The following is a 20,924-nucleotide window of genomic DNA, read 5'->3' as shown; positions in this document are numbered from 1 at the left end:
AACTGACTGTATGTAAATGCTGATCAGAGACAGCTGGGTTGACCACAGGGCAGACCAGTTTAGACTTGTTGAAGAGATGATTAGTCATGGACACTAAGTCACAAACAGAGTTATCTATTAATCAACTGTTTAGTATCAAAAGAGTAAACCATAATATTAGAAATGTGTAAATTCATATATACGGGAGATACAGTTGGTAAAAGGTTTATTGGAACAGGCCTCTGTAATCAGTTGAGTTGAAAGACCACATCAAGGAAGGGGGGGCCATAAAGACCCCCCTTCTGATCACTGAGACCACATCAAGGAAGGGGGGCCATAAAGACCCCCCTTCTTATCACTGAGGGAAGATGACATCACACCACCCCACCCGGAGACAAGAACCAACCCCCCCACAAGAAGACGCCGGATTGGACCAACCATATTAGGAAAATGTGCTATTATTGGCTAGAAATTATAGGATATAAGGGCAAACATAGTGTTATTCAGGAGCCCAGACCCCCCCAGGTCTGCGGCTCCAACCGCTCCCTACCCAGAGACTACTGTGAGCTGATTGAATTTTACGTGAGTAAATCATGGGACACACCAATGGTTGTTTATAGATTAGAGTAATGTACAGATCCCTGATCTGTACACCAGATTTACTCATGTGTAATGTGTACAGTAAATTCTCTATGTTCAAATTATGTTAACGAGTGACTGTTTTATGTACATATTGGGGTTTGAGATGCAAACCTTGTTGATTCCTGTACACGGCAGCCATGTTAATGTTTTCTGATAATCCTTGTATGTGAAAGGCAACCTTTTATTCACTCTTGGCCCTGGCTCAAATAAATCAGAAGAGTTGAACTACAGTTCTGGTTTGTCTGGCTACACGTTTATTCTTCATCTGCTTTAAGTCAGATGAGGAGACCAACAATTCTATCACGTATGATCCCTTTCTCCTCCTTCCAGATAAGCAATCCCATTGTACTGTACTACAATAACCTTAGATTATTGTAGGATTCTGTAGGAATATACTACACTCTTCTCTTTGGAAGACCGGCCAACTGAAGGCCTCTAACACCCAACTTATGGACATGCTTCCAAATATGAAGACTAAAAGTTTACAGTTGTAGCCGAGTTGTGATACGGTATTGTCTAACAGTTGATATTTTAACATTTTGGTTGTAAAGGCTTCCTCTAGACTGTGGTCAAACGTGCAACCAACTTCTAGGATCAGAACCTCTCTGTTATTCTCATTAACAATAACAACATCACACACACACACACACACACACACACACACACACACACACACACACACACACACACACACACACACACACACACACACACACACACACACACACACACACACACACACACACACACACACACACACAGCAGTCTGAAGAAGTCCACTATTATCCCTGTACCCAAAAAATCCAAGCCTGCTTGCCTCAACGACTACCGCCCTGTAGCTCTCACCTCCATAGCCATGAAGTGCTTTGAGAAGCTAGTAAAGGGCTACATCTGCTCCTCCCTCCCCATCAACCTGGACCCCCTGCAATTTGCATACCGCCCCAACAGGTCCACGGAGAACGCCATAGCCCATGTGCTGCACACAGCAGCATCACACCTGGACAAAAGGCAGGGGAACTATGTGAGAATGCTGTTCATCGACTACAGCTCAGCATTCAATACCATAGTCCCCTCCAAACTCATAACCAAACTCAGGGACCTGGGCTTGAACTATGACTTCTGCCAGTGGGTCTTGGACTTCCTGACGGGCAGACCCCAGGTGGTGAGAGCAGGCAACTGCACCTCCTCATCCATCACTCTCAACATAGGGGCCCCCCAGGGCTGTGTTCTGAGTCCCCTCCTCTACTCCCTGTACACACATGACTGTGTGGTACAGCGGAACAACAACACATTCATCAAATTTGCTGACGACACAGTAGTGGTGGGCCTGATCTCTGCAAATGACGAGAGGGCCTACCTGGAGTAGGTCAAGGTTCTAGCGGGATGGTGTCAAGAGAACAGCCTCTCCCTGAACGTCAGCAAAACAAAGGAGATGATTGTGAACTTTAGGAGGTCGGGGGTCAGGGACTACAGCCCCCTCAGCATCGACGGGGCACCGGTTGAGAGAGTGAACAGTTTTAAGTACCTCGGAGTCCACATATCCGAGGACTTGACATGGACCACACACATTGACAGTGTTGTGAAGAAGGCACGGCAACGCCTCTACTGACTCTAGTCAGAAGATCCTTAGGAACTTCTACTCATGTACAATCGAGAGCATCCTGACTGGCAACATCACCTCCTGGTTTGGGAATAGCACTGCACAAGACCGTAGCAGACTACAAAGAGTGACACGTTCAGCCGAACACACAATTGGAGGGGGGCTTTCCACCCTCCAGAACATTTACAACAAGCGGTGCAGGGGGAAGGCTAAGAGAATCATCAAGGACTCCAGCCACCCGAACAACTGCCTCTTTGAACTGCTGCGGTCAGGCAAGCGATACCGGAGTCTTAAGGCGAGCACAGAAATCCCCAGGCCATCAGGCTGCTCAACGAACAATAAACACTATGCAGCAACCATCAAATGCACACAGCACACACATCCACACGCACACACTCACTTTAAACAGGCAACTCACTGCAGCACCCACTTTACACACTTTAGAACACCTAAACACACTTTACACTTTATATTTATTGGTAAAGGATTTGCACTACAACTCGCACACCTTACTGTAAATTGTACCTAAATTGTACCTCATCCCATTTCTGCTCTGCACTATATAGTATTGTATATTAGTACATTGCATAGTATATTGTATATTGTATGGTAACTCAGTTACTTCTATTCTGCATCGAACATTGTACATATGTCTATACTGAACACTGTGACCTCTATTTTTACTTCTATTTTACATGCTATACTATTTTATTTCATACTATCTTGTCTAACACAGTCTCTGGAGCGAAACAGTAAGACGCATTTTGTATAAAAGTATTCTGTACTTCTGTATGACAACTATTAAAGAAACTTGAAACTTGAACTTCATCAGGCGCCTAAGGAAGTTCCAAGTCAGTCAGAAGATCCTTAAGAACTTCTACTCATGTACAATAGAGAGCATCCTGACTGGCAATATCACCTCCTGGTTTGGGAATAGCACCGCACAAGACCGTAGCAGACTACAGAGAGTGGCCCGTTCAGCCGAACGCACAATTGGAGGGGGGCTTCCCACTCTCCAGGACATTTACAACAAGCGGTGCATGGGTAAGGCTAAGAGAATTATCAAAGACTCCAGCCACCCAAACAACTGCCTCTTTGAACTGCTGCGGTCAGGCAAGCGATACCGGAGTCTCATGGCAAGTACAGAGAGACTCAGAAGAAGCTTCTATCCCCAGGCCATCAGGATGCTCAACGAACAATAACACTAGGGGGCAGTGGTGGCCTAATGGTTAGAGAAGCGGGTTTGTGACCGGAAGGTCGCCGGTTCACTTTAAACAAACAACTCACTGCAGCACCCACTTTACCCACTTTAGAACACCTAAACACACTTTATATTTATTGGTAAAGAATTTGCACTACAACCCATGCCTCATTACACCTTACTGTAAATTGTACCTAAATTGTACCTCATCCCATTTCTGCTTTGCACTGTATAGTATATTGTATATTATTATATTGTATAGTATATTGTATGGTAACTCAGTTACTTCTACTCTGCATTGAACATTGTATATATGTACATACTGAATACTTGTGTCTACGTACTTGACTTCTATTTTATACTTGCTATACTTATTTTATACTTATCTATTTTTGTCTAGCACAGTCTCTGGAGCGTAACAGAAAGAAGCATTTTGTATAAAAGTATTCTGTACTTCTGTATGACAACTAATAAAGAAACTTGAAATTGAAACTTGAACTTGAACAGCATGTTGTTGTCCATTGACACCTCACATAAGAAGGGCCGGACTGGGAAAATAATTCAGGCTGGGAAATATAGTGTGAAATATAGCCCCAGTCAGGCCACTTTTTAAGCAGGGGGTCTGAGGGTCCCCCACCAGGATTTTTTTGTTACAAAGACTTTTTGAAATGTTACGCTTTAAGTGCCAGTGTTTGTGATAGGCATCACAAATTATTGTAAAAAAAAAAAAAAACACAAAAAGGTAAATATCTTCAATATATCAAATGCAAAGTGGATTTTTCTTGGGGGGATTATTACAGCCTAGCATAATGTCAATGATTAGCAACAACACTGATTTAGATGGATTTCTATTTTTTTGTAATGTCAGATTGAAAAAGAATACTCACTCTTACCATTAGGGAACTAAATTGTCCTCTTCAAAAACGCAATACAAATATTTTATGCTGAATTTTTTTTCCACTTTTTCTTTCATAAATCTTTTATTAAACTTCAGCCCATGATCATAACCACCACATATTCAATACATTTTTGAATTGTAACCCTTTAAATGCCAGTTTGTGTGATGGCATCACAAATTATTGTAAAAAAAACACACAAAAAGTGAAATATTTTCAATATATCAAATGCAAAGTAAATCTTTCTGGGGGGGATTATTACAGGCTAGCATGTGATTAGCAACAACACTGATTTTGATGGATTTTTTGTTTTTTATAATGTCAGATTTAACAACAACTCTTTTCAGAAAAGTGGCAGTATTTAATTTTTTATCTGACATTACAAAAAACTAAAAATCTAAAAATAAAAATGGTTATGATCAGGGCTGAAGCTGAATAAAAGATTTATGACTGTTTAGACTGCATTACTCTCTGTCACAGTGAACCTGGTTGTTCCCCACTTAGGTTATCTAACTATCGCGCCACCGCAACTAGAAACACTGGCCTGGCCTGCTTCTAAGTTCAGTGGCCTGACTGCAAAAAGATTATAATATATATATATATTTTTTTAAGTACTACCAGCAGGGGGCCCAAGTACCACCGGTGGTACGCGTACCACAGGGTGAGAACCACTGCCTTACCATCATGTCCATTATGGAAAAACCCTTTGTTCTCTGCAGGAGGTAAAACCCTTAAAAATGATGTATGGCAACAACATAATATAAGTCATGGAAAGTGGAAATATGATACCTTTTAATGAATAAAAAAAAACAGTGTGGTAGTGAAAGGGTTAACATTATGTAGTGTGGTTGTGAAAGGGTTAACCATTTGTCTTGTGGCAGTGAAAGGTTTAATCTTATGTATTGTCAGAGTGAAAGGGTTAACCATTTGGTAGTGGAAGGGTTAATACTAATTTAGGGCTGCATAACTCACTGATTGTGAGTTTATAGACCACCTTCTGCTGATATCAGCTCCATTGGTACACTGGCAGAGGTACACTACAGGGGCAACAGTGGCTCAGGAGGTAGAGCAGTCGTCTGATTCCTCCTATCGGTGTGTGAATGTTTGAGTGAAGGGGGAAAATATGAGGAACAAATCTTTGGATTTGGATAAATGCACCATTTCTTTTATTTATTCATTTACTCTCCCACTATTCAGATGTTGAGAGGATTGTCTTAAATTAACACAACACAAGGATTCAATGTCCCCGACGACATCACTGGTGGCCATATTCAAACTAATTTACTCGCCACAACTGGATTAATGTGTGCAGAACGGTTTAGAGTTATCTGGGAATACTATGTGAAAAATAAATCAGCATTGTATTTTTGGTGAAGTGCCCCTTTAATGCACTTTACTGTTACCGTTGCACTCTGGTTAGATGACAACATCTTGTCGTTTGTGTACTGTATGATGACAATAAATGTAATCTAATCTAATCTAATTATATCATAACAGAAACACTTCTGCAGCCATCAGGTATAGTTTAGTTAATTGATAACGTGTACAAACAGTGCCAGCTTCAGATTAAACAGGCATAATGTCCTATGATCCCTGCTCTCTTTATTTTATGGGGAGGATATGATATTATAGGAAACATCCCAAGGTTTATGAAGACCTTAGAGCTCAATTATGACATGTTCTATTTTACGTCCTACGGTTGGAAATGATGCCAGGAGGAGGTAGAGTGACCTCAGGAGGGGGTAGTGCGTTGTCTGGTGATCTGAATGTTCCCTGAATGTTCCCGCTTTGTTCCTGGCAGTGTGGCCAAATATCCTTGAGCGAGACACTGAACCCCCTGACTGACACTGAACCCCCTGATTGACACTGAACCACCTGACTGACACTGAACCACCTGACTGACACTGAACCACCTGACTGACACTGAACCACCTGACTGATACTGAACCACCTGACTGACACTGAACCACCTGACTGACACTGAACCACCTGACTGACACTGAACCACCTGACTGACACGGAACCTGCTGACTGACCCTGAACCCCCTGACTGACACTGAACCACCTGACTGACACTGAACCAGTGACTGACACTGAACCACCTGACTGACACTGAACCACCTGACTGACACGGAACCTGCTGACTGACCCTGAACCACCTGACTGACACTGAACCACCTGATTGACACTGAACCCCCTGACTGACCCTGAACCTGCTGACTGACACTGAACCCGTGGCTGTTTCTGCCCTGTGAGTGAAAAGGAGTTCTAATAAGCTTGTGTCAGCTACAGATCACCACAGGGCTTCTATATAATGCAGCTAGAATAATAACACTATGAGGCTTATAGATCAATGTCCAGAGGTTGATCAGGGACACGGGGCAGTAAACCTTTAGTCGCGTTGCACAACTCTCAATAAATCATCAGCAATATGACTCTCAGAATACCAGTGCCTATTCTATGATGTTTATTGTGAAGATATGAGCTGGATATGATGATAACACACATGCGCGGCTTTGTAGCGTCTCTGCGGAGGAGTTCCTGAGGAGGCGCTGGTTTGGGGTAAGTGATTTGAACCATGCAAGCAGCAGTGTTTCTATCTCTCATGTCTGAAAACTTCAGCCCATGATCATAACCACCACATATTCCATACATTTTCGAATTGTAACCATTTAAATGCCAGTTTGTGTGATGGCATCACAAATTATTGTTAAAAAAAAGAACTGCAAGCGGGCGGCTACGTGGCGTAGTGGGCAAGGCGCTCGCCACGAAATGCTGGAGATGCTGGGCTCGTCAGTTCGAGCCCAGCGCTCTACATTTGCTTTCAGTTTAGCTGGTCGTCCGTACTAATACACATTGGCCGTATTAGGGGGTGGGAAACTGATGGGTGGGGATCGGGCGCTGTGGACAGCGACTCCTACAGGTCGGTTGGTGCGCCTGCGCAGTAGAATCAGGAAGTGTCGGGGGCAGCGTGAGCCTCCCACGCGTTACTCCTCGCCACTGAGAGATCGAGCTGCGCAGGTGAAAAGATGCAACTGCTGTTACCTCAAGTACCGGAGGGGACTTGTGCTATGTATGACTTAGTCCACATTGCAGCCGGCTTGTGGGAGGCAAGAAACAGCGTCCGTGACAGGGGAGGGTTGAATTGGATGATACGAAATTGGGATGGGAGAAAATATAGAAAATGGGAGAAAAAGTGGATAAAAAAAATAAAATAACTGCAAAGAAAAAAATTATAATAATATATATATATTTTTTTTCAAGTACCACCAGCAGGGGGCCCAAGTACCACCTGTGTACCACAGGTTGAGAACCACTCTATGCACTCAAGAGTGTAGCACTCAAGTTCAACACTGTTTGATGAACAATATCACTGACCCAATATCGCTGCCAGAGTTGCACCCCTCCTGCTGACTTGTTGTACACAATTTGTAAATCCCTTTGGATTAAAGCGTCAGCTAAATGACTACATGTAAATGTAAATTAATCCTTTCCCAGTTAGAACGCACTAAAGGAAACTACATTTGATCAGAATTATAAAGTATAAAGTAAAGTTTTACAGAATGATGCAGGAGTTCTACGTGTAATCGATCTGATATTCTTTATTAAAATCACTTACATTTCCAATTGTGTTGCATTAGTGTGAAGGCCTTCATCTCCACAACACCCACCGTAGACACCGATAGAAACCAGCAGTAGAGGTGAAATTAAAGGAAAATATATTCATATGTACAGTCAGATAGAATATTCACATTCGTACAGGTTCCACAATGCAAAAAGAAGAAGCATTTCCGGTAACAGGTAGGAGTTTTTCCCCATTAAATCTCAATAAAAGACTTTTATTTAAATGTTTGTACCAAAATAGGCAGTCAGAGCAAGGATAAGTATTAGAATATGATAGATAGAGACATCTCTGTGTACAATAATAGACTTTGCATCGGTGCTTCCCCCCCTCACATACAGTGGCGTGGGCCCCTGGCTAACACACATACAACCAGAGACAAGAGCTCTCAACTGACAACATCACGTCATCTACTAAATTCAGGTAAATCTTTACTTTCTGTCATAAGGAAGCAATACATTATCTCATTGGACTTTCTATCAGGATTAAGAACTATTTAAGCCTAAGAGTAACTTCAAATTATTCTATATGGACCAATGGATCTATCTACATGTGTCCAGGGTTATTTGGTTGTTCCAGTCACTTTGGAGGGGGTGGCTGGGGATGGAGGGGGTGGCTGGGGAGGGTAGACACAGGAAGTGAACTACGGTGGCTGAGAAGGTCCAAAGATAACGGTTTCCCAAAAACATCTTAGCCTGTGAAATGGTTTTTCTTGAGCTAACGGACAAAGATTAGCGTGATGCTAACATTTAAAGGTGTCATTCAGGGGGCGACAGTGGCTCAGTAGGTAGAGCGGTCGTCTGGTAATCAGAAGTTTCACGGTTCGATTTCCGCTCCTCCCGACAGTGTGTCGAAATGTCCTTGAGCAAGACACTTAACCCCTAATTGCTCCCGATGAGCAGGTTGGCACCTTGCATCGTTGCCTCCGCACCAGTGTGTGAATGTGAGGAACAAATTGTAAAACGCTTTGGATAAAAGTGCTATATAAATTCCATTTACCATCATTCGTGCTGGTTAAGACTGCCGCTAGCGGTTCAGACTAGACCCGGTCCTTTAACTGATAACAGGACAGCTAGCGGTTCAGACTAGACCCGGTCCTTTAACTGATAACAGGACAGCTAGTGGTTCAGACGACTGTAGACCCGATCCTTTAACTGATAACAGGACAGCTAGCGGTTCAGACTAGACCCGGTCCTTTAACTGATAACAGGACAGCTAGCAGTTCGATTGGTTGAATTACGACCAGGACTCGTACCCTCACCACATTCCCACCTGCCCGCAAACACAGAAACATCTGACCAAGCCGGAATTACTGCTGCCAGGGGATTGAACTTGGGTCTCTGTGGTGGTAGCCGAGTGCTTAGACCTCTACACTACCCAGCCGCTCCAGTGCTTAGACCTCTACACTACCCAGCCGCTCCAGTGCCTGGACCTCTACACTACCCAGCCGCTCCTAGTGCTTAGACCTCTACACTACCCAGCCGCTCCAGTGCTTAGACCTCTACACTACCCAGCCGCTCCAGTGCTTAGACCTCTACACTACCCAGCCGCTCCAGTGCTTAGACCTCTATCCAACCGAGACGCCCCAGTGCTTAGACCTCTACACTACCCAACCGACCCAGTGCCTGGACCTCTACACTACCCAACCGACCCAGTGCCTGGACCTCTACACTACCCAGCCGCTCCAGTGCTTAGACCTCTACACTACCCAGCCGCTCCAGTGCTTAGACCTCTACACTACCCAGCCGCTCCTAGTGCTTAGACCTCTACACTACCCAGCCACTCCTAGTGCTTAGACCTCTACACTACCCAACCGACCCAATGCTTAGACCTCTACACTACCCAACCGACCCAGTGCTTAGACCTCTACACTACCCAGACGCCCCAGTGTTTAGACCTCTACACTACCCAGACGCCCCAGTGTTTAGACCTCTACACTACCCAGACGCCCCAGTGTTTAGACCTCTACACTACCCAGACGCCACAGTGTTTAGACCTCTACACTACCCAGATGCTCCAGTGTTTAGACCTCTACTCTACCCAGCCACTCCAGTGTTTAGACCTCTACTCTACCCAGCCACTCCAGTGCTTAGACCTCTATCCAAGCGAGATGCCCCAGTGTTTAGACCTCTACACTACCCAGCCGCTCCAGTGTTTAGACCTCTACTCTACCCAGCCACTCCAGTGTTTAGACCTCTACACTACCCAGCCACTCCAGTGATTAGACCTCTACTCTACCCAGAGGCACCAGTGTTTAGACCACTGATATAATTAATTTATAATTAATTATTAATAATATAAAAGGACATCACTGATATAAGTTCTCACTCATTGTTATGGCTGAACTGTAAAGCTGACTTTTATGTTACATAACTACTTTCTCTGTTTGTAATCTGTTGCTTTTCCAGAAGTATTTGTTTTATATCCCTAACTAATCAAAACAACTTAAACAGTCAAAGCCTACTTCCGGCTTCAGATACATATTCCATCATTTTAAAAACAAGGAATAGGGTGATACTGTTATGTTATGTTACGTTATGAATACGTTATGTTATAACCTAATGTTGATCATGTTGTAGTGTCCTTTCCCAGCCACCAGAGGGTGGTAGAATTATACTCGTGTCATCCTTTAATGGACCTCTTCAACTCTACCATGCTAAGATGCCCATAGGAAGCCGGTTCTGTATGGAGCTATAGGTTGAAGACAGACATACTAATGATGGTGATGATGATGAAGATAACTGCCTCTCATTGTGCTAGAGTGATCACAACACTCTGAACCTGAAGGGAGGAAAGGGACTAGAGAGGAGAGAGAAGGAAAGGAACTAGAGAGGAGAGAGAAGGAAAGGAACTAGAGAGGAGAGGAGGAGGGAGTAGGATAGAGGAGGAGATAGGAGGAGAGAGGGATATGGAGAGGAGAGAGGAGAGGAGAAGAGGAGAGAGGGATGGAGAGCAGAGAGGGATGGAGAGGAGAGCGGGTGGAGAGGAGAGAGGGAGATGAGAGATGAGGTTTCTTAAAGCAACTACAAGGAGTATTTTCTACATTATCACATCATATATCACTGTCAGATTGGTTGTGAAACCTTGGCATAAGTACAGTAAACAAATGAGACCATTGCAGAAACAATTGGTAGCCTAATGCTCATAATAAGACCATGTTTCCCAGAAACCCTGTTGCTTCCTGTTGCAAGGAGATTTAGCATTTTGTTCTCTCCCTCTGGCAGCGTCCCACATAGGATTTGTTTTGATGACGAGAGGAGAGGGTGAACAGCCTCTTGCTAACTGTGAACATGGAGTTATTTTTGATAAAGCAGGTTTTGTGTGGAAAGGCACAGAACTCTATGGATCTGACCTGGTCGCTCACAATGACAATACAAAGTAGAGGACATCAATGGACTCATCACACAATATCAATACAATATCAGTACAAAATAGAGGACATCAATGGACTCATCACACAATACCAATACAATATCAGTACAAAATAGAGGCCTTCAATAGACTTCAGTCTCCTCAATTGTCTTTCATTTTCTTTGGTTTCAACATGTTTCTGCTGTAATCCTGCCAAGGTATGAACATTGAATTTACAATGATATATTGACGTCACAATCCTCCTAGTAGTGCTTTAGAGATAGATACATACCAATGAATGGAAGCGGGTATGGACCACCAGCCTAGCTTACAACCCCAGGAGAGGTGTTTTTGGCCAACAGCTTGGCTAGCTGGTCCGTATCCGCTTCCATTAATTTGTGCTAAACTGGGCTAGCTTGCAGCCGGATAGCTTTCTACTGAACGCACAGAGAGGAAATTGGTATCTATCTTCTTGTCTGACTCTGGAGAAGACGGTGAGCACATTTCCCATAATGTTGCCGTGGTTCAATCAAACTATGGGTTGGGTCCCAAAACAGGGCAGAACCACCAGACTTCAGGTGCTGAGAGACTGACAGAGAACATGATGTTTCAACAGGACAGAACCACCAGACTTCAGGTGCTGAGAGACTGACAGAGAACATGATGTTTCAACAGGACAGAACCACCAGACTTCAGGTGCTGAGAGACTGACAGAGAACATGATGTTTCAACAGGGCAGAACCACCAGACTTCAGGTGCTGAGAGACTGACAGAGAACATGATGTTTCAACAGGACAGAACCACCAGACTTCAGGTGCTGAGAGACTGACAGAGAACATGATGTTTCAACAGGACAGAACCACCAGACTTCAGGTGCTGAGAGACTGACAGAGAACATGATGTTTCAACAGGACAGAACCACCAGACTTCAGGTGCTGAGAGACTGACAGAGAACATGATGTTTCAACAGGACAGAACCACCAGACTTCAGGTCATACTCTGCTGAACCACAGGAAACACAGACAGTCTCTGCTCCAATGGGTTACAGTGACAGGACATTCTACACCTTCATCTCTTCTGATCAAAAGACACAAGACACGTTAACAAGCACCTCTGTGACAGGAGAACTAGGGTGCTATTACATATTATATCCTCGCTACCTTTCTAAAACAAACAACTATAGATTTATTCAGGCCCGTGATGCAGAAACACTGTGGGCACCCTCGTCAGAATATCTATCTCTAGAGCCCAATGAGAGAATGGAGGGATGAGAGAGAAAGAGAGAGATAGATAGATAGATACTGTAGATAGATAAAAACAAAGAGTGAAAAAAGAGATAGAGACAGAGAAAGGCAAAGAGAGAATGAGAGAGAGAGAGAGAGAGACAGAGAGAGACAAAAAGGAATGATGCCTTGAGAAAGGAGGGAGATGCGGGGGGAGGAAGAGGGGGAGGGGTGGGTGTTGGAATCAAGATTCTTTCCCCATAAACATGCTCTTAAAGCTACGACGTGCTAAAGTGTGGCTCTTTGTGACATCATTACAAACCCATACATGAATGCAATATCTCTCCATAGTATGAAGACGACGACAACAATGATAATCATGATCATAATCATTATAACAATAAAGAAAGTAAATCCCAGATAATTGTACATGTTTGCCTCGACTTGATCCACTTCCTTAAACATTAAGGAACTGCGCTGTTGTAGGAAGATCCGCTCCCACACCAGGAAACGGCCGCCCAAGATAGTCCCAGCCTCGTCCAACTGTGTGTGTGTGTGCGTGTGAGAGAGAGTGTGTGTGAGTGCTGGTGTGTATGTGTGTGTGTGATTGTGAGTGTGTGTGTGTTGGTGTGTATGTGTGTGTGTGTGTGTGTGTGTGTGTGTACCGTGTAGTGTGTTGGTGTGTGTGTAGTGTGTGTGTGTGTGTGTGTGTGTGTGTGTGTGTGTGTGTGTGTGTGTGTGTGTGTGTGTGTGTGTGTGTGTGTTGGTGTGTATGTGTGTGTGTAGTGTGTGTGTGTGTGTGTTGGTGTGTATGTGTGTGTAGTGTGTGTGTTGGTGTGCTCAGAGTCTCTCCTTGGTAGGGATCCAGATGTAGGAACCAGATTGCTCCTCAATGATGGTTTTCACCTGAACATACACCTCCTCTAAAGACACACCCTGAACCATAGCTAGAGAGTGAGAGAGATAAAGAGAGAGAGAGAGAGAGAGAGAGAGAGAGAGAGAGAGAGAGAGAGAGAGAGAGAGAGAGAGAGAGAGAGAGAGAGAGAGAGAGAGAGAGAGAGAGAGAGAGAGGGGGGGGGGTAGATGGAGAGAGAGAGGGAGAGAGAAGAGAGAGACAGGGGAGAGAGAGAGAGAGAGAGAGGGGGTGAGAGAGAAAGAGAGAAAGAGCGTGAGAGAGAGAGAGAGCAAGAGAGAAAGAGAGAGAGAGGGGGGGGGAGAGAGAGAGAGATAAAGTGTGAATTACAGATATATTACAAGTAACCATTTTGTTATTAATCACAGTAGAGAAATATATATAATAATACATCCACAGAGCTTTTAGAAAGGTACAGAATAAAAGTATTGCTTTTGCCCCCCAAATGATTATTGATTAATTAATTTGTCATTTAAAACTTTGTGAGTCCAAAATGAATGTTGTTGTTTACATGTTGTTTGCATGTAACAACTACTTTGTATTTCCCCACGTGGAATGCACCTGATTCGTTAAATGCTGGTGCTCTAGTGCGACATCTAGTGGTTGAATGGTATTTATAGCACCATCTAGTGGCTGAATGTTATCTATAGCACCTTTAACCCCTTAACTCCTTTAACCCCTAATCGGTACCGGACCGAGATTTATTTCACGTCATAAATAGATCAATACTATTTTAAAAAAATATGCCTAAAAATACATACCTAAATAAATGGAAGATTGCTCCACTTCTCTTGGTATGTATGGGCATCTATGGATCTCAGGGAATGTATTCCCAGTGTCTATTAAATATTATGTATATTACTAGGCTTGAGTAATTTGTAATGAACCAAAGGAGAATATCAATTTTATTTTTTTTATTTTATTTTTTCATCTTTTACGGTGCATCATGCAAAAATGTACCAGACGTGATCAAATCAAGGGCAGATGATTTACAGAGGGTTTTGTAGATACAGTACTACATTTTACCAATCCGGACACATGCAATTTTAAATATGAATATATAATATAGAATATCAGGCCTATAAATGACCTTATTAGTCACACATCTATGGATCGGCCAAATCTCCCCTTTTCAATGGCAGAGTTCAATCTGGATTTAGTACCACCAGGCGCCCCTGACAGGGCAGCAAAAACCGTGAATGAAATCTACTGTAAGTACAATACATTTCTTTAATTATTTTTTCACTTTTTGTCCTCCCATCCCAATTTAGTCGCTATGCCAATTCCCCCCTCCCCTTCCTGGTCATTGCGCGCATGTGCCCCCCACAGGGAGCCCTGAAGTCTATCACATGCTTCCTCCGATACATAGGAGACAGCCAGTAGCCTCTTTTCACCTGACAGCATGGACTCTTATTGGTGAAGTGTAACGCGTGGGAGGTCACACTACCTTCACCATTTCCCTTCCTCGTGTGCAGGTGCCCTGACCGACCTGTAGGAGTCGCTGTTTACAACGACCAGATCACCACCCACAGGCTTCCCTCCCGCTGACACCGCCAATTGTGTCAGTAGTATGATGGCCGGCCAAGCCGGAGGCACCGCTGACAGCCGGATTCGATACCAGTGTCTCTGCGGTGGTAGACAGGCGCTTAGTCCGCTGTACTACCCGGCCGCCTAGTACAATAACTTTTTATAATGTAAATAGCTCCGCCATTTTTCATCAGATTGCAACACGTTTTTTTTGCTAGACGTTCACAGAAAGGTAAATAAACTAACTACGTTCTATTTTAGGGCAATAACATTCAGGTTAGTTCGACCTGTGAGATATGATCCCGAAAACAACGTAAAAAGTTCACACTAGGGCGACCCAGTGGTGAACCACATAACGCGCTGAGTCGCGGCGCGGCCAACCCGGGTTCGATTCCCGGACCCGTCGTTATTTGCCGAATGTTTTCCCCCTACTCTGTCTCCCGTTCCTCCTCTCTCTCTCTCTACTGGACTGCCCAGTAGCAAAAAGCGATAAACGCAAAAAAAATAATCTTAAAAAAAAAAAAAGTTCACACTAGAAGTCAGATGATTGACAGGGGCTGGCGTGAGCTGGGAAGTGTAGTTTTCTGAAATTCGAAAGCCCATCGAAAGCCTTGGATTAGCTTCTCAGCATCGTTTTGATTAATAAATGGTTGTACTTTTGCTATGTTTCTGAGATGAAAGAACGATGTTTTGGTCACTTTGTTATACTAGCTTCATCTGTGGTTTGATTGATTGATTGATTGAAAACTTTATTAACAGATTGCAGAATGGGTACAGTACAGTACAGCTCAATACATACAATTGTTAAGGGGATGCAGACCAGAGAAAGACTTTTGTCTTGTTTACATCAGGGTCCCCCATTTTCAATTCATCGTAACATATATGACATATATGACATACAGATAGTTTCAAGTTCAAGTTTCTTTAACAGTTGTCATACAGAAGTACAGAATACTTTCATACAAAATGCTTCTTACTGTTACGCTCCAGAGACTGTGCTAGACAAGATAGTATCAAATAACATAGTATAGCATGTAAATTAGAATTAGAAAATGAGGACACAGTGTTCAGTATAGACATATATACAATGTTCGATGCAGAATAGATGTAACTGAGTTACCATATAATATACAATACTATGCAGTGTACTAATGTACAATACTATATAGTGCAAAGCAGAAATGGGATGAGGTACAATTTAGGTACAATTTACAGTAAGGTGTACGAGTTGTAGTGCAATCCTTCATCAATAAATATAAAGTGTGGGGAGTGGGTGCTACAGTGTGTTTGTTTAAAGTGAGTGTGTGCTATAAAGTGTGTGGAGTGGGTGCTACAGTGTGTTTGTTTAAAGTGAGTGTGTGCGTGTGGATGTGTGTGCTATGTGCGTTTGATGGTTGTTGTTGTGTAGTGTTCATTGTTCGTTTAGCAGCCTGATGGCCTGGGGATAGAAGCTTCTTCTGAGTCTTTCTGTGCTCGCCTTGAGACTCCGGTATCGCTTGCCTGACCGCAGCAGTTCAAAGAGGCAGTTGTTCGGGTGACTGGAGTCTTTAATGATTCTCTTAGCCTTGCCCATGCACCGCTTGTTGTAAATGTTCTGGAGGGTGGGGAGCCCCCCTCCAATTGTGCGTTCGGCTGAACGTGTCACTCTTTGTAGTCTGCTTCGGTCTTGTGCAGTGCTATTCCCAAACCAGGAGGTGATGTTGCCAGTCAGGATGCTCTCTATTGTACATGAGTAGAAGTTCTTAAGGATCTTCTGACTGACTTGGAACTTCCTTAGGCGCCTGAGGAAGTAGAGGCGTTGTCGTGCCTTCTTCACAACACTGTCAATGTGTGTGGTCCATGTCAAGTCCTCGGATATGTAGGCTCCGAGGTACTTAAAGCTGTTGACTCTCTCAACCGGTGCCCCGTCGATGCTGAGGGGGCTGTAGTCCTTGACCCCCGACCTCCTGAAGTCCACAATCATCTCCTTTGTTTTGCTGATGTTCAGGGAGAGGCTGTTTTCCTGGCACCATCCCGCCAGGACCTTGACCTCTTCCAGGTAGGCCCTCTCGTCGTTGGCAGAGATCAGGCCCACCACCACTGTGTCGTCAGCAAATTTGATGATTGTGTTGCTACTCCGCTGAGCCACACAGTCGTGTGTGTACAGGGAGTAGAGGAGGGGACTCAGAACACAGCCCTGGGGGGCCCCTAGATAGACAGTACTGCTACATCTATACATTTATGACATACCAGATTTGCAAATACAGTACTGTTTGTGATACGAAAAGAGTCCAGAGAAAAAGTATATACATTTGACGTAGAAACTGTACATTGGAGGAGGTTGGGTAGGTGGGGGGTGGGGGGTACTGTACATTGGAGGTGGTTGGGTGGGTGGGGGGGGGGGGGGAGGTTGGGTAGGAGTGGGGGGAGGGAGGTTGGGTAGGAGGGGTGGGTGGGGGTTACTGTACAACTGTACAAGCAAAACTGTACATTGGAATATTGACAAGACCATACTTGGTAATTTGTACTGTACATTGGAGGGGGTTGTGTTAGGACATTTACAGGGGCCAGTTTCGAATTGCAGTCTCCCGTAGGTGTTTTTTGAGAGTGTTTTTGAAAGTGGGTAGTGATTCACATTCCTTTACAGCTTTGGGTAGGGCGTTCCACATTGATGTGGCATAATTGCGAAACGTGTTTAGTCCCTTGTTTGAGCCGAATCTGGGTTTAACATGATTTGTGGAGCTCCCTCTGGTGTTGTGATCGTGGTATTCACTGACCTTTGGGAAGTATTTTGACATGTACATGGGTACCTTGGTCGTGTAGTGTATCTTGTAGACCAGGCCCATTGCAAGTTGCTGTACTCTGTCGTCTACTCTAAGCCATCCTAGGTTGTCAAAGTGGGCAGGGGTGAGGTGGGTTCTAGGAGTAAGGTCAAGCAGTAGTCTGTACTGTACTGACTATCTTGTATTTTGCACTAGAGACTCATATAGGGGGACCCTGATGTAAACAAGACAAACGTCTTTCTCTGGTCTGCATCCCCTTAACCCATTCTCTGCCGGAGCTTATATCTATCGCTGTTTGATCTCTGCTAGCGCTATTTGTCTATGGAGATGTTCACCTTCTTTGCAGGGCTATAACTTTTTAAATTGTATTGCTAAATTGACATTACTATGGCCCATTCAACATCAATTATCTATCGTTCAGGATGTAGGAACGTTTTACTTTTTCATTGACACATTCATACAAAAATACCGTCTAGAGTATAAATATGTTTTTATCGTTTTCTGCAGTATTTCCTAGAACGTGAGATATAGACATAAATGCATATATTAGATGATCAAATTCTATATGACACCGATGAACGTTATATTAAAAATGTCAACTGTACATGGTCCTAGACGTTATGACTTATCATCTGCGGGTGAACGGAGGGGGGGGGGGGGGTCGTTTATAATTCCGTGGCCGACGTTAAATCATTTATGTAGTATGGGTGATATATTGATCAGAGCAGTTTGTATGGATAATAATAAACAAACAGGCTGAAAGTAACGTCAGCCTCCTCTTACCGTTGGGCGATCACACTGGCGCAAACAGATCCCAGTTATGTGATGTTGATCGAGGTGATCCAGTTCCGGTTTGTATAATACTAATATACGTCCAAATCATGTTGTTAATTGAGTTATGGCAACGGATCGATATCCACGGTGTCTGGATTGAGTCCCGGGAGCGATAACGAGTGGCCAGACAGAATAGGGGACGGACCAAGCACTTCCGGCCACTTCCGGTTTGGCAACTCGTCGATCGGCCACGAGGTGGCGGTATTGAAGCGTTGCAGAGTTGAGCGGAGTCCTACAGCACCAGCCAAGACTCCGTGGGTGAAATGTGAATACCATGACGAAAATATGAAATATTTATCTCAAAGACGCCTTACGGCGTCATTGGCAGATTATGCATGGCGGAGTATGACGTGTTAACACGTCATCGGCGGAGAATGGGTTAACACATTCCCTGCCACGCTTATATCCATCAATGTTTGATCACTGCCACCAGTCTAAGCCTATGGAGATGTTTACCTTCTTTGCAGGGCTATAACTTTTTAAATTGTATTGCTAAATTGACATTACTATGGCCCATTCCACATCGATTATCTATCGTTCAGGATGTAGGAACGTTTAACTTTTTCATTCATAGATTCATACGAAAATACCGTCTAGAATATAAATATGTTTTTATCGTTTTCTGCAGTAATTCATAGAACGTGAGATATAGGCATAAACGCATATATAGATTATCAAATGCCATTTGTTGGCGATACACGCTATATTAAAAATGTCAACTGTACATGATCCTAAACGTTATGACTTATCATGCGCGGATGACCGGGGGGGGGGTCGTTTATAATTCCATGATCGTCAGTAAATGCTTTATGTAGTATGGGTGATATATTGATCAGAGCAGTTTGCATGGATAATAATAAACAAACGCGCTGAAAATTACGTCAGCGTCCTCTTACCGTTCGACGATGAGACTGGAGGAAAAAGATCCCACTTATTTGACGGCGATCTCCTAAACCCATTTCCGGTTTGTATAATCATAATAAATGCCCAAATCGTATCGATTATTGCGTTATGGCAGCGATCGCTACACACCGACGTGTGTCTACAGTCCTGCAACAATATGCGAGTGCCGGACGCATTTGCCAGATGCACCGGAGATCTCCAGAGATCCACTTCCAGTTGCAACTCGCCGATCATCCACCAGGCGGCAGTATTGAAGCGTTGCAGAGTTGTGCAGGCTCCCACTGCATCAGACCAGGCTCCGTGAGGGAATTATGAATAACATGGCAAAAAAATGAAATATGATCTCAATAACGTTGTACGCCGTGGAATGGCAGAATTCGCATGAACTTGAAACACGTCGTAAGCCGTTTCCGGCGTGGGATGTGTTAACAATTGTGTGTATTGAGCCGTACTGTATTGTACCCATTCTGCAATCTGTTAAATAAAAATTAATTAATTCATTAATTAATTCATGAATTAATTCATTCAGTCATTCATTCATTCATTCATATATATCACTGGACAATCTTGTGTTTGTACTTTTTTATATTATACTGTATTTGTATCTATACTTTAAGTGTATAGTGTAGTGTATAGTGTATAGTGTATACTGGACTGTATAGGACTGTGAAGCTATGTATCCCCCACCCTGTACCCCCCCCCCATGCTGCTTTGACACCCGACTTTCCCCAAGGGGTTAATAAAGGATCATCTTATCTTATTTTATCTTAAATTGACCTTGTAGAAGTGGAGCAATCTTCCATTTACTTGGGCATGTACCTTTAGGCAACATTTCTGAAAATAGGGCTAGGGCTTTACAGTTTATTATTATAAAAATCTCTGCGCTTTGCATCGGAAACCAGATGATTTACATGTGTGGAAATGACGGCGTCATGAAATCGTTGTAGTCCTAAGAAAAAGGAGGCCCAGGGCTTTCAAGTCATTGCTGCCCTGTAATGGGCGCCTGCTGGTACTAAATCCAGATTTAACTCTGCCATTGGAAAGAGGATCCATAGATGTATGACTTGGCCATAATAAGGTAATTTATAGGCCTGATATTCTATATTCATATTTCAAATTGCATGTGTACGGATGGCAAAATTCAGTACTGTATCTACAGAAACACCTGTAAATCCTTTGTTCATTTGCTTAGATTTGTGTATACTTGATCTCAAGAAGGTGCTGAATGAGCTCAGTGGCGATTTTCACTTTTTAACACTTTCAATGTTAGCATGGTGTTATTCACCGTCAAAGATGGAAAAAAATATATAATAATAATTGATATTCTCCTTTGGTTCATTACAATTTACTCAAGCATAGTACCAGACACAATATTTCTGACATAGATGTCCCTAGATACCAAGAACATGCTAATGGACCTTGTAGAAGTGGAGCAATCTTCCATTTACTTGGGTATGTACTTTCAGGCAGA

At 43.4% G+C, this 20,924-nt stretch overlaps 1 protein-coding gene across 1 annotated transcript in view; it reads right to left on the bottom strand.

Moving 5' to 3' along the window:
• Positions 1 to 7,940: 7,940 nt before the first annotated feature.
• The window catches only part of LOC311225870 (disks large homolog 1-like), a gene marked incomplete at its 5' end in the record, with an annotated part of 66,250 nt that continues 53,266 nt past the window's right edge, over positions 7,941 to 20,924 (bottom strand). The window contains 1 exon segment of the mRNA XM_084311262.1: positions 7,941 to 13,461. Within this exon segment, the coding sequence (XP_084167388.1) occupies positions 13,355 to 13,461 (107 nt within the window). The 3' untranslated portion in view covers positions 7,941 to 13,354.

This window comes from Notolepis coatsorum (genome assembly GCF_963971535.1).
Source record: "Notolepis coatsorum genome assembly, chromosome: 3".
NCBI lineage: Eukaryota > Metazoa > Chordata > Actinopteri > Aulopiformes > Paralepididae > Notolepis > Notolepis coatsorum.
The sequence above is the reverse complement of the archived record's forward strand: the minus strand, read 5'-3'. Positions and strand labels throughout refer to the sequence as shown.